At 35.5% G+C, this 14,927-nt stretch overlaps 2 protein-coding genes across 2 annotated transcripts; one reads left to right on the forward strand and one right to left on the reverse strand.

Annotated features, from left to right (window-relative positions):
* Nucleotides 1-4,678: 4,678 nt before the first annotated feature.
* On the forward strand, nt 4,679-8,347 carry LOC104895674 (hypothetical protein). The gene is made up of 5 exons (XM_010682244.4): nt 4,679-4,880; nt 5,981-6,235; nt 6,350-6,446; nt 7,088-7,196; nt 8,115-8,347. The coding sequence occupies exons 1-5, from the start codon at nt 4,857-4,859 to the stop codon at nt 8,191-8,193; spliced, it is 564 nt and encodes a 187-aa protein (XP_010680546.2). The 5' UTR covers nt 4,679-4,856; the 3' UTR covers nt 8,194-8,347.
* A 508-nt stretch (nt 8,348-8,855) lies between these two features.
* Nucleotides 8,856-13,314, reverse strand: LOC104895675 (ras-related protein RABH1e). Its single transcript, XM_010682245.4, has 6 exons — nt 12,867-13,314; nt 11,410-11,480; nt 10,737-10,825; nt 10,328-10,439; nt 9,475-9,565; nt 8,856-9,222 (listed from the first exon to the last, which is right to left on the reverse strand). The coding sequence occupies exons 1-6, from the start codon at nt 12,981-12,983 to the stop codon at nt 9,079-9,081; spliced, it is 624 nt and encodes a 207-aa protein (XP_010680547.1). The 5' UTR covers nt 12,984-13,314; the 3' UTR covers nt 8,856-9,078.
* Nucleotides 13,315-14,927: the final 1,613 nt, after the last annotated feature.

Genomic DNA, 14,927 nt, shown 5'->3' on the forward strand with positions numbered 1-14,927 from the left:
AGGGTTAGACTTCTTTGATACTTATTCTCCTGTGACCAAGGTAGCCACCATTAGAGCTTTAATTGCACTTGCATCTATTCATGATTTAATTGTGCATCAAATGGATGTGAAAACTGCATTTTTGAATGGTGAGTTAAACGAGGAGATCTATATGAAGCAACCTGAAGGATGTGAGGTTCCTGGTCAAGAGGACAAGGTATGCAAGCTTATTAGATCTTTGTATGGTTTAAAACAAGCACCAAAACAATGGTATGATAAATTCCATCAAACTATTACTTCAAATGGTTTTTTGGTAAATGATTCTGATGCTTGTGTTTATTCCAAAATTGATGAACTTGGTTGTGTTTTCATATGTCTATATGTGGATGATATGTTGATCTTTGGGACCAATATAGACGTAGTAAATACAACTAAGTGCTTCCTAAATTCTGCTTTGAGATGAAGGATTTAGGAGAGGCTGATGTTATTCTTGGAATAAAGATTACTAGAACTTCATATGGGATATCTTTAAATCAATCTCATTATATTGAGAAAATATTAAAGAAGTTTGATCAATTTGATTGTGTTCCTGTGAAAACCCCATATGATTCTAGTATTCATTTGAAAAAGAATAAAGGTGATAGTATATCACAAGAACAATATGCAAAAATAATTGGAAGTGTAATGTTCTTGATGAATTATACTAGACCTGATATAGCTTATGCTGTTAGTAGATTGAGCAGGTATACTCACAATCCTAATCGGAGCACTGGGTTGCCTTGATTAGATTGTTGAAGTATCTAAAAGGCACTACCAATTGGGGTCTACATTATCAAAGGACACCTTGTGTTCTTGAAGGATTTTGTGATGCTAATTGGGTGTCGGATAATGATGAGTACAATCTACTAGTGGTTATGTTTTCACTCTTGCTGGAGGAGCTATATCATGGAAATCATCAAAACAAACATGTATTGCCAAATCTACAATGGAATCTGAGTTTATTGCTTTAGAATTGGCAGGTCAAGAAGCTGAATGGATAAGGAGTTTGCTTGCTGATATTCCATTGTGGGGGAAGCCAGCTCCATCAGTTTCTATGCGGTGTGACTCGCAAGCAGCAATTGGGGTAGCGAATAATCAAGCCTATAATGGAAAAAGAAGGCATATTCGCTTAAGGCATGCCATAGTTAGAAATCTAATTAGAGAAAATGTGTTGTCACTCGAGTATGTAAAATCAGAGAGGAATATTGCTGATCCTCTCACCAAAGGCCTTTGTAGAAAAATGGTGCTGGAGTCAGCACAAGGAATGGGTTTAAAGCCTATTGGTGAGTGAATTGTGATGGATACCCTTCTTAGGAATTCCTAAGTTCAAAGGGTCAAACGAAATCACAAAACAACTCAAGTTATTATGTACTACTACCATTCCTATTAATAAAAGTGATGTAGTATTTTGTTTTAAATTACTGTTATATGTGTAAGGTTGAGTATAAGCTCTTAATAAGTTCATAGCCTTATTTGAGGTGGTTTGTGACAGTACAAACTTGATGAACTTACCTATGTGAATGTGGGGGTTACGCCCAATCCCCTATGAGAGTCCAAAGGCTTAGGCTCTCTAGAGCATTCACGAGAATCCAGGCTAATTGTGGGGCATCTATATTATATTTGCGAGAACGTATCTTGATTTGAAAAAGGTTGAGTGCGCAACTATGTTTTGCTAACATCATGAAAGGTTCAAAGAGAAATCTACCTCTTATGACAGTAAGACATATTTGTATGCACTGAGTGTCAATTCAAGTCCATAAGACATTGATACTTCAAAACTCAGTATCTATTGCCCAGATCATCTGTTTTCAGCCCTGTTTTTTCCTGTTTTCCTCTTTTGAATCATGTGGGGATTGTTGGAGTTTATAATAAATGTTTGTGAAGGAAACTCAAGAGTTGCTTCAAAAGAGAATGTGAAGAGTCCCACATTGATAGAATAATATGTAGTGTAAGGAGTTTATATACATTCACTTTCTATACCCTTTGAGTTGTGTGACAAAAGGACTTTTAGTGGGCATGTGGTGAGTGGAGTCACCACGCGCGCCCGCCCGGTCCGGGCCTTGGGCCTTGGGCTTTGGGCTTTGGGCTTTGGGGAATAAACTTAACTTAACTAAAGTTTTGGGTTAAAAATCTGTTGTTTTTAGCCAGTAATTAGGTTGCCGTTTTTTCCCGGATTTCCTCCCTTAATGAGCCGTTATTTCCTGATTACGGGCTTATCTCCTCCCACTAAGTCGGCTGGTAACCACGTTTTAACCCTATTATCCTTTTATAAATACGTAGGTTACTGTTCTCTTGAACACACAGAAACTCATAAACACCTTCTTCTTCCTCTCTCAAAAATATCTTTCTGGGCAATATTCAAGATCGTTCTCAATCTGTTTTTCCATCTACACTGGAATCTCAGAGACCGTGTACCCCTGGAGGTTGATTGCTAAGAGGCCGTGTGTTGTAGCGGGGCAAATTCAACTTTAGGGCAGTGAATTCTTCACGCCACGGTTTTCCAGATAAGTTAAATTTATATTGTTAGCGGTTTTAGTTCCTACAGCTTCGACCAGGGAAACTGGGCAAATGATGAAGAGACCATTGCTAGACGGATTGATGTGAAACGAGATGTAACATGTAACTATTGTACTAACTATACATACTAACATAGTCTATATATACGTACAGTGACTTACCTGAAACGAATATCAATTGAATGAAGTAGAGGCAAGAGACAAGTCCGCCCACGATATTAATAGGCAGACACACAAGAGTTAATCTGAGAATAGAAACAAATTCACGGAAGAAAGAGTTGACAGGTTATTTTGTTGGTGTTTAGTGAGTCTTCGAGGAAGGTAAGTAAGTGGACAAAGAAAAACAGTAAGCAACCCGTGAGTCTTTATTTATAGTACTCTTATTACAAAACTTCTTAAGTTGTAACCTCTCAATTCATCAAGTCATATTCCATGATTCATATGCAGCTAGCGCAAAAAATATTGTTGTTCCATTCTAGCATTCACATGCGCTCAATGTTGAATTCCACCATAATATGACAAAACTTCTTATTCAAATTAGATTACCAAGAGTACTATTAAGATCCCCAACATAACAATTTACAAATACATATATACTGTTTTCTTTTTGGAGTTTTAGGCCCTATATTTGTTATCTTAATTTCAATACCGTTCATTTTCAACTCGGTTCCGTTTGTTAAGCTCAAAAGAACAAGACTAGCTCAAAAGAACAGCTTATCAAGTGCAGAATGAATAAATTAAATGATAGATAAGAAAGATGAAAGTTACTACTGCTCCATTTTGGAGAAAACGAATATTAATTTAAGCAAAATGTCATACGATCACAATGTTTTTGTAATTGAATTAAGAAAAATGTCATAAGATCACATTTTCATTGTAATTAAATTAAGAGCCCGCAAGCCGAATCAAATGATTTTCGAATTCAAAAGCTATTTTGAACTCGGATTACTAAGGTCATTTACAAACAAGTGAAGCCCAATCGAACTATAAAATCAATCCATATACCAAGTACTCCCTCCATTCCTTAATTATATTCCTACTTGAAATCTTGGCACTATTTATAATTACATGGTAGAATCTTCTAAAAAAATTTAAATTTGTAAAAAAAACATAGTCATATGAGGCTTTACTTGATTCGTCGCAATGAATACTTAATAATATCATTTCATAATTTTTACTAATACTACCTCCGTTCTTTTTTAGTTGCAACGTTTGACAAATTGCACTATTCATGTTTTCTTATTTGACCACATTTATTGATTTATATGTTAAACAAAATATAGTCATGTGGGGTCTTGTTTGATTCGTTTCGATGTAAGCTTTCATAATATCAAATTTTTATAATTTTTACTTACATACAATTGAGATAAAATGATTTAAATTGTAACATTGGCAGCGTGGAAAGCTAAACAAAACGTTGCAACTAAATAAAAACAGAGGTAGTATATAATTACATCTATTAATAATGGTCAAAGAAGTATACTAACAAATGTACAAGTGAAACTAAGGAACATCAATAAGGAGGTAGTAGTATCTATGTCACATGGGTTTGGTGAATGAATAATTCATTTTTTAATTAATTACAACTTTTGTCTCTACTCTCTAACCATCACAAAAAATATGCTAGATAAATTTCGGTGGATAAATGGTTATTTTCTCACCGTGATAGTTAACCAATTAAAAGAACTTCTTCTTAAAATTTTAAATTATAAAGACCTTAAATTAGACATAGTAGTAGTATTATTAAAATTGTTTTTTTTTTCCAGATGGTAAGTTGAAGATTCTACCAGACTCAAACCTCTCATGAGTTTAGCCAACTCAAGTTAACGAACTAACAACTTGACACTATGAGAGTGAGAAGAATAATAAGAGTATTTCCCCTTTTTCTAATAGAGATCGAACCTCCAACCTCGATTCTTTCGTTACCACTAGTCAAGCTTAACTTGGTATTATTAAAATTGTATGGACAACATCTATCCTTTTTATACTCCTATATCGTATAATATACACTACTTTATTATACAACAACAATAATAATAATACAATAATAACAAAGAAATAAAAAGAATGAGAGATAATGTTTGTCGTGATTATCAACGTCGTGATCAGGAGCTTTTCTGGTACACTAGCAGTGCTCTTTAAAAATTTAGTTGAGGAGTTTCACTTCATTAGCAACTACTCTTACTAGCAGAGTAGGTTTAAGCATCCCAATGTAAATAACGTTTATTTTTTCTCTCTCTTCTTTCTCACATAAATCGACGTCCTTCAATCTTCTCAACTCACAACTTTCTACATTTCTCTCTCTAATCTCTTCTTTCTACAATGGCGTCTGATTTCAGCGACAAGGTTAGATTTCTCCGTTTTTAGTTTTCTTTTTTTTTTATCAGTTTGAATCTGTAACTTTGATGATATTTAATGTGATTCAATTTGATGATATTCTATGTGATTACATTGTGATTTTTGCCATTATTGATGCTTTTATAGCTTAGAAAATTGTGCTGTTGAACATTTTCTTTTGTCGTACTTTGTTTAACTTCAATCATTTGTTGAAAATTGCTCATCATTCTTGCAGTTTAAGAGTTTCTGAAGGATTGTGTGAATTTAATTTGCTATTTAGATAATTCTGATAATGTATTTTAGTAGCTGAAATTAATTTCTATTGTTTTTTTGGTTTTTTCGTATTAATCATGAGTTTATGGCGGCGGAGTAGTCGATGATTGTGACCGTTGAGTTTAACTAGCGAACATCTCTGATTGAGTCGGAGTTTCAAATTGCTTAATATTCGATGCCGATTTTTCTAGCAACTTGCATTTTTGATTTTTTTTTAAAACAATCATTTCCTAAATCTGTTGATTCAGTCGTATTCAAGAACTAATTGAGAAAAATTAAAATTGTGAGTATGAGAACTGATTGTAATTTTTTGTGATTAATGGAATAAAAGTGTCCTTTCAACAAAAAAAAGGAATAAAAGTGAACTGTTGTGCCTATCATTACTCTAATACTCTTCAGTTCTGACTGGAGCAACCGTCATTACAATTTCTTGTGGATTTGAGTAGCAACCTGTTAATTACAATTAGAAATTCTCGAACGCGAAATGCTAAATGAAGAACTTGTGCTCCAACAGATTGATGGTCTAGTGCGGGGTCCACACTAAGTGGATTTGCCTTAACACCGTTATTCACACGTTTAGTGGAGAACAGTTCTCCATATGACTCTTCTTATATTCTATATGGATGAATTTTTTTTAAAGAACACATAAAACATCAAGTGATCAAATGGTTTGGTGGAGGAATACGAACCACAATGACATCTATATCCTTATCCCGTGTTCTCCACCAAATGGTCCTAACCGCTTGGTGTATAGCTAGACTCGTCTCTTATGTGTTTATTGGATTAGATCTAAGTAAGATAAATTGTTCTGAATTCTGGTATCATGTGAGGTGCAGGGTGGTCAAGATTTATGTCGCATTTTGGTTCTGAACGATGAAGGTCCAGGAACAGCCAATGTGCAAAGTGGGTTGCAGCTGCAAAGTCAGACATGTGTGGATGGTTCAGTGATTTGCCACAAACCAGTTGACCTTCAAACTTCAGACCCATTTCCACCTTGCGTAGTCACCGTTGATATCGAGAAGGGTGCTACCGATGTATCAAAAATTGATCATGAAACTTGCGGGAGTATCAAAACTGAGATTTCATTAACTGTGAGTAATCCAAAATTGAATCATTTCATGGCATTAGTTTGAGGCTATTAGCACGAGTTTCTGTCTTTGTAAATTGTAATGGCCCAACTTATCCGTTACTTTGTCTTCTTGCAGAAACCACTACGAAGACAAAACAGCTTACAGACAGGTGGAGAATCCATACCACCTATAATGAACCACATCCTAATGTTGCTCAAGTTTGATGATAAAGGTAGCAACTGTCTTCTAACTCTTGCACCATTTGCTTTTTTCACGGTTCCTAATGTACTGCTTTGACCATTAACATTTTAATAATGTAGTAACGGAATTCGTGAATATTTAGTATCTTGAAAATATACATTGAAATATATCTAACAAGATCCTATATAACTATCTTTTTTCTTATATTCCACTGATATTTGATAGGCAAGGTTTGTGAGATTTGACCTGTAAGTGTGAAGTTTGCAACTATTCTGAAATGAGGAAGCATAGTCTAGGTGTTTTGTGTTAGCAATAGTCTCTTGCCCCTGCTCCATTAAGTGGGCTCTATTGACATTAGATACGGACTATATTTGAAGTTCCCATTAAAAACTTTGGAACTGCAACTCTGTAGTTTCAGCTACAGGGTTTGAAATGAGATGAAATCTAAAAACTGCCATGATAATGCAAACTTAAATCCTGCGTTAGTTTGAAAAGAAATCATCTCTTAAAAGCTTAAGTAACTATTATGCACAGTATTCAGGGCCTTTTTCTGTTTCACTGCCGGAAGGTGGTAGTTATTTTCAAAACGCCGTAGGTTCTCATTCGTAATCTTTTACCTGTCTCATAAGTCATACCTCAGCTAACTCTTTCTTATCTCACTATATTCAACAGAGAAACAAGCAATGGAAAAGACGCATGATGCTACCAATAACCGATGGAGAAAGTATAAACGTCCAGGTTTATTTGATTCACGACAGATTGTTCTCCTATTCTCCATTCTGTAAGCTCTAAGCCTCTAACCTCACTGCTTCTATATACACAGTTTTCGTATCACCATTCTGCAGTAGTTTAAGACTTCTATTTACGGTGCATTATCATAGTTTCACTCCATTCTCGGGTAAATTAAGCAATGGGAGTGAACAATAATAACACAAATACTTATGGAGGGTCTTTTTGTACTTCCTCCATAACAGAAAGAATGCACCAATTGGTATTATTTGTGAGGTATAAAATATTCAATTGTTGCATTCTTTCTGTTAAGAAGTAAATCATTTTATTTTTGACTTAATGAGAGGTTTGAAGATTAGACTACTACTTCGGGTAAGTTCGAACATAGGAAGATTAGACTACTGTCAATGCTAATTGCTAGCACCAAGAAATGAAGTCTTAACTTATCAAGAGAAAGACAAATGAAGTCTTTAAGACAAGCACCCCTAACCCCATTTAAGAAGACAAAAAGAGGAAAAGAAATAATATGAATAGAGGAGCATCTTGATCTGGTACCTTTTTTGCTTTTTAAGCCATTATTCTGCAAGAAGGGCATCTATTATTCGATCAGATCCAACAAAAAAGTGTAGCTAATTAAATATTTTTCCAATTCCACCAACTTTGGCTCTTCAGAAGTGGGGAATCCTTTGCCCCCTTCCTCCTCTCCATCACTCTCATCTGCTGCGCTAGATTGATCAACTTGCGAGTATTCTTTTTTGACGGGAAGAAAATATATCCTTAATAATAAGCCAAACAGTACATACAATGATAATTAAGATCTGAAAAATACGAATTTAACAAATTGCAACAATTTTGATAATGAAATCAATTATGTTGCGTTTTACCTTATTGAAAACAAGCAAATGTTTTTCCCGACAAAACTTTAATCTAACTAGTCAATTTACTCAAGTGGTGTTTCCATCTATTTCAGGTCGAGTATGGGGACAATACTGTTGATTTTTCTGACACTAAGAGTTAGACAAGTCAGTGATGGCCTTATTCATGGCTGAGAGAGATGCCGAACCTTTTTTTTTTTTTTTCATTTCAGATCATAATCTTCTGTTTCTATTTAATTATTACTGTTCTTTGGCATCTGTATCTTCTCTTGCTTGGGCTTTATCTCAATTTTCCTGTGTAAATATAGCCAGTTAAGTGTTTGCTGCAGCTTTGCTTTTATAATTGGCGTTCCCCACTGATCCACTTTTAAGTCTTTGATTCATTTGAATTGCGTTTCTAAAATTTTATTGTAGTATGTTTTAGCAACATACTCCGAAGATTATCTGTTGTCATTGGAAAAAAGAAAAGGATGGATGACCAAGAAACCACCGGTTTCGCTTGGTGGGCCGGGAATGCTCGACTTATCAATTTATCCGGTTCGAATTGGATTCCAAATTATCACCTTTTTTCTTGAGATTGTGAGAAGAGTATTGCAAATCCTATCGGAGTACAACTTTCAAGATACATTTACTTTACCACAGCCTTCATACAACACAAAAATACAATCCAATGGGACTTTAGGAACATGTGAATATGGTTTTAATGGTTTTTGCATTTCAACAAAATTATTAGTAATTTTTTTGATGGGGGGAATAACTTCATAAATAATCTGCAGAACTACTTACAAACATCCTCAATGATAAAATAGAAAAAAAAAAGGGAAAATAAGCAAGGATGAACAAAAATGAACTTTAAACTTCGTAAAGCCGAAGCAAAACTTCTTTATGACAAAATTTACCTCTAAAGAATGGAACAAGTTGATCGTATATGGGATATGAATAGAACATACAACGAAATTGGACCCTCACATTTGCTGACCTTGGCCCTAAACAGACCTTCTCTCCCTTTGAAGAACAGCTGTTTTTACTTCGAGAAAATCCTGATCCACCTCCTACAAGTTAACACGGGCAACCGCCACCCTGTTGTTCTGACTGGGAAGAATTGCTGTGAGGCTTCAAGTTCACATCAACCATGTCCTCCTGTTTGGTGGATGAGAGAGTTTCCATCCCAGGCAAGGATGAAGCAATCTTACGAAATAAAGGCTGTGACATTTAATTGATGCATTAGTATTTACGCGAAGATTTCATGCTCATTACTGATGAAAAAATATAATGGGCAGCTAGTTCTCTGTATAGCACCATGTACATTGACAATCTTACCCCCGTGTATCTACCTTTCTAAGCTTAGGTTTAGTAAGGGAAATGACATCAATACACATGGTGTTAGATGGACTTACTAGTTAGTCATTAGTGATGCAGAATTCTGCTGCAATACATAGAGATGAAACACTATACCTTAATGTTAAATCCTGCTTTAGCACTGGTCTCCAGGAATATTACACCGGCATCGCGAGCCTTGTTATCTCCTTCCTCTATAGAAACTTGCCTGTTTTTCCGACAGCATAAACATGCGAACACAAACATAAAAACGCAGAATGCTATGCAACTCCGATAAACGCTATCCTATTTATTTATTTTTTTCTTTACAGCATTCCTATTATCCTGCTTTTATGATTCATATAACTCAACAGATATGATCCCAGATTGTTTGTCGGCACATTTATCATGTAACAGCAGATTCACGAAGTTCCAAAGTTTAAGAGACTTATGCCTTGTTCTTTGCAAACAGTAAATGACATCTAGGATTTGTGGCAGACCAAAGTTTAAGCGACATACGCCTTGTTATTCACAATAAGTTCAAAATGTATATGCTCACATAAGTTCTACTAAGAAGATTTTTTGTCAAGTACATATAAGGGAAATTCAGGCAAAAACAACAAAAGAATCATCAATCACGACAATGCTAATACTTCTCAGTCTCACACCAGTTCATAGGCATGTCAAATCCTTTTTTTCGGAGGCACCAAATATTTGTCTTATAATAGAACCAGTGTGTATATAGCATTTTTTCAGTTGTCCTCTAGTGGATTAGCATATAAAACAAGGATGAATCTTTGGTAGTTATTTTTGGTGCAGTTTTCCATCCCCCTCCACCAACACATGAAAATCTGATAGTTGAGATTTGCGAACAAGATAGGGTTTACAGTCATTTGATTTTTAAATTACTTTAAAGCACTACTTATATGGTCATCTTTCAGTTGATAACTACCTAAAAGTTTTTAAATATAAACACAAGTAACAGTTCCACCTTTTATCGACCAAATCAGTTTTATTTCCAACAAGGACAATAATCACATCGCTGCCCCGTTCTGTCCGTACTTCCTCTATCCACTTTGAAGTGCTGAGAAATGACTGCCTATCTGCACGACAAAATTGGCAACAGAATTATATTCAATATATAACCAATTTAACGAGTATCAGCAGAAACATTCATTTTACATACAACATTATCAACCACTTGTGCTGTCCATATGATTAAAATGTAGAAGCAAAACTTACATGCTTCACTCAAAAAAGAAGACTCACACAACTTGGTCATGGAAATATGAATCAATGCCCCCCCCCCCCCAAAGTTTCGAAGAGTATTTACATTACATGATCTTCCAAATGCATTATAGCGTAAAAAATGATCTTGTTTGTTGTTTGAAGTCACTTACTGGAAACGTCATAAACAATAACAGCAACAGAAGAATCTCTGATGTAGCTAGGGATGAGACTCCGAAACCTTTCCTGCCCTGCTGTATCCCTGAAATACGCGATTGAATTTTATCAGCATGTATATATGGGATCAGTTGTCTACAAGACAATATTTGCAAATCATCATGGTATAGAAACTTCTAATAACAAGTTTAAGTATTATTTACTTTAAAGTTCAAAAAGTTGTTTAGATGAGTTTGGGAAGTAGAAATTCCAAAGAGAAGTTCCTTTTACGTAGGGGGACTAAGCGAGTAACTTCCTCTCACAAAGTGTAACATCCTCTGTCTTTGTAAGCCAAACAGTTCCACGATTTTCAATTCCTAGGAATGTCGACTTTTGATAATAAGTCAACCAAACACAAACTAACTAATTATTGGCCAATGGCCAGCGCCATGCCTAGTTTGTTGTGTGTTTTATAAATAGGTATTTAAGGAAAATATCATTGATTCAAGCCTAAGCTCATGTAAAACATGAGGAAGGAGAGGTCTTTGCAAAAGATGCAAGATCCCATGTATTGCGAACATTTTATTGTAGTATAGGATGACTTTGGGGTGCATTTGATTGGGTCCATGACTGCTTTAACATTACCAGTTCATCATACATCATTTAACAAAGGAAAGAACAGTATCCTACCAGAGCTGCAAGCGTACTGTTCGATCTTCAAGATACATGGTTTTCGACAAGAAGTCAATTCCAATAGTAGCCTGCAATTAAGTAGACAATAAGAAGAAGATAAAAATAAGTAAAGTGTTAACTTATTAAACTAGATGTTACCTAAATTTGAATATGCACCCAACATACCATTAACAAAACCAGGAATTGAAAGAAAGAGAAGTTGCCTATACCATCAAGATGATGAAATCTGACAAGGGCAATACTTTATGGAACCCCACTACCCTATTCAACAATTGTCTGTTTAATATTGAAAAACTTCTAAATAAATTCTACATATGGAATGGTTCAACGCACGGAAGGCATGATGAGTCGTGTCTATCTAAACTTGATTAGTAAAGCAATATTACAAGAAGCTAACTCATCCTATGGCAATTAGATAGAGACTAATCATGCCTTTCTATAATGAAAACTGCAAGTTGTTGCCTAGAATGTTCAAACTCAAAATTTTAGCACACGGATCATGATCGTCTTCCATGACTTCCAAACAACCAGATTTAAGAACATATTAGCTACTTATACGCATCTCGAATTTCGTATAGACGTCCTCAATTACATTGGACGTTTAAGTTCCGTTGCACGAATATACATTGAAATATGAACATGAAAATTATTTTTTCGATTCTTGTTGATCGAATAAACTTTCAGATTTTCTGTAGCATGAGTACTTCTTCTAGGTCACGTACTCGTATCCGTACCCGATAAGATATGTATAGGGTATGGGTACGCGTATTCATTCCTAAAATTTCAAAATCTTGTCGTTTTCTGTCCCTGTACTTGAATCCGCACCCGCATCCGTATCCATCTATGTGCAACCTAGGTCATTTTTGTGAGATATCTCATATACACAAAATTTACCCCTAACTTGTGATTTGGCTCTCCTTCCACAGGATCCGAGCCCCTATAATAAGGTCTTAATTGATCACTCAATCAACTCTAAGTCAGGCACATTTATGGTAATTCTCTAAGAAAAATTTCTTTCATTAGTAACGATTTTGATTTTTATATAAATAAACAGAAAAGGCTAAAGTGCAAAACAGAGGAAGTTAGGCACAAAATTCCAATTTAACCAAGAAAAGTTGTAAAAAGAAAAACTAAATTAGGCATGTTAACTAAATTAGGCATAACATCACATGATCCACATCATATGAAAACAAATAAACAAACTAACGTGAGAAATAAAAATAATTCACATACTGAAAAATTCATGAAGAAATGCAGTGGAACATAGAATTCAGCTATGATTCAAACATGCATGATGCATCTGTCTAAGAATTTATCAATTGAAGCGCGAAATCTAAATCTGACGTAAAATAAAAGTGATGAACCTAAGATTATATAATCTGCATTTTCAATGATCTAACAAAGTCAATATACAACGAAAATTGAATGATGAAGAGGAGAGAGAAAATAAAAACCTGATACGTGGTATCGAATTTATCATACATAAAGCGAGTAATGATGCTAGTTTTTCCGACAGATTGATCGCCTAAAAAGACGAGTTTGTATTTGGCTAATGGTGAAACAACCGCCATTGTTGAATGTTCTTTGAGCTAGGGATTGAAATTCACACACTCTCTGGTAAATTTGTTGGTTAATCTCTAAATTTTGATTCTTAGAAGACGAGTTAGTACGTGTGGTAGATCTGAATAATTTGTGTTTCCACAAATGTCGTGTTTGAGGGAGGAGAGAGAGAGGGGAAAAAGGAGGGACACGGTGTGTCTAAAATGGTTTGTATCAATGGAATGAGGGGTCCGTATATTATACGGTAAGAGAGAGATTGAGAAGAAACCGCCAACAGATGCAAACAAGTCAAAATCTTCTGCGTTCATTACGTTGACCCTCCATTTTTTTAAGTCTTTGGGATTTGATAATATTAATAGGGTACATTGCTGATCTGATTTGTTGATCTCGAGTACTGCATATTTGGTGTAACAATGAAATTCTATTACTCCTACTTAATTATCAGAAGTTGCCTACTTTTGTGAGTTTTAGGAGTATGAAGGTGTAATTAAATTATTACCACCTTTTGAACCCTGGAGTAACAAGTGAAAAAAGTTGGATGTTTTTTTTGAGTCACAACAAGTGTCTCTCATAGATCACAGATTAGCGAGTAAGGATAGCTTCTGAAACCGCTTGCAAACTTCTACGAGCAGAATTGGGTTGATTTCGACCCTGGAATCGACACTCGACGGTCTCTTAACGAGACACTTCCATCTCCAGGAGTGTTATTGGAATTGGGATCTCTCACATCATAGCAGTTGTCGTCACGTCCCGACCTCCAACCAGTCAGTTGAATTGCATGATTGGTCGTGTGCCGGTAGTTAGCTCGGGGCAGTGCATAAGGCGGCATTCCCAAAGCAGAATAATTTTCTGCCTACACTGCCATAAAAAAAATCGCAAAAAAATTATAATTAGTATTATTTATTAATAAACCGGAAACGGATTGCGTTTTACTATTAATGTCATACCAGATGATAATACAGCCTTTGATCTATATCCAATCGAGCAATCACCGATTGGCTCGCTAGTGCCTCCATGATCGCATCTTCATCCTCCCAGTCCAGGATAATGAGTCCACTAATCCTAACCACTCTAGCGTCCGGACTTCTATCAATAGGGTCCTTCTTGATGCCAGAATAAGGCATAGGATAATCATCTTCAAAACAAATTCCATTCTTCAAGACCCACACCACAACATCAATTATCTTCATCCCATATATGAACCCAACTAGTGCCTTGTCATTACACTTGTCCATACAAACTTATGACCCATGTACTTTACCAAAATAGGATATATAGTGCCACTTGTAGGGCTGTGATGGAGCCACGTGTCATATTTATAATTGTTGATTTTTAGGCTGCAACACTTGTGGTGATAGTTTTGGATTTGGATTTTTGATGGCTTAGGGAATATGATTAAGGTTTCATCGAGTTATCATGAATCATCAGAGCATTAACTTTTTATCTAATAAATCTATCCCTTTTAGAAGTAGGGTTGTTGCACATATTAGCTCCAGAATTACCACGGTTATCATAGTGTACCATTAAATAAACTATAACTTATTTAATGAGCCATTTGCAGTTTTATAGTCTAAATTAGTTCATACTTATACTGTTATACATGCATGGCTTAATCTTTGAATACTTGTGGATGTTGATGGTGCTAACTGTAACACCCCCGCCGACCCGAACCCTTTTTCATTTCGGTAAAACTCGGGTTTTGGGGGAAAACGAACCCACGAGGGTCCGACTCGACGGGGTGGTGCTACCGCCGCAATTATCTCCTTGGAGATAAATGCAAGGCTAAGTTACAACACACCAACTCAAATTCATTAATCGTTACAACTAAACGAATTGTTCATTAACATTACTAATTAACTAAAATGTTTCAGAGTTCCAGCGGAAACTAATCAAATGCTAAGTGGATGACAACTCTAAATGGTCTCCCTTTGGTTCCCCCGATCGATCACCCACCT

This window comes from Beta vulgaris, chromosome 6 (genome assembly GCF_026745355.1).
Source record: "Beta vulgaris subsp. vulgaris cultivar EL10 chromosome 6, EL10.2, whole genome shotgun sequence".
Taxonomy (NCBI): domain Eukaryota; kingdom Viridiplantae; phylum Streptophyta; class Magnoliopsida; order Caryophyllales; family Amaranthaceae; genus Beta; species Beta vulgaris.

Bases quoted from the DNA above. Each gene is read 5' to 3' on its own strand.
- LOC104895675 (XM_010682245.4), bottom strand. From the start codon at position 12,983: ATGGCGGTTGTTTCACCATTAGCCAAATACAAACTCGTCTTTTTAGGC. The intron at 10,440-10,736 runs GTAAGTGACTTC...TTTGTCGTGCAG, and splicing joins TATTGTTTATGACGTTTCCA to ATAGGCAGTCATTTCTCAGC. The intron at 9,223-9,474 runs GTATAGTGTTTC...TAAATGTCACAG, and splicing joins AAGCAGGATTTAACATTAAG to CCTTTATTTCGTAAGATTGC.
- LOC104895674 (XM_010682244.4), top strand. From the start codon at position 4,857: ATGGCGTCTGATTTCAGCGACAAG. The intron at 4,881-5,980 runs GTTAGATTTCTC...TGTGAGGTGCAG, and splicing joins CGTCTGATTTCAGCGACAAG to GGTGGTCAAGATTTATGTCG. The intron at 6,236-6,349 runs GTGAGTAATCCA...GTCTTCTTGCAG, and splicing joins AAACTGAGATTTCATTAACT to AAACCACTACGAAGACAAAA.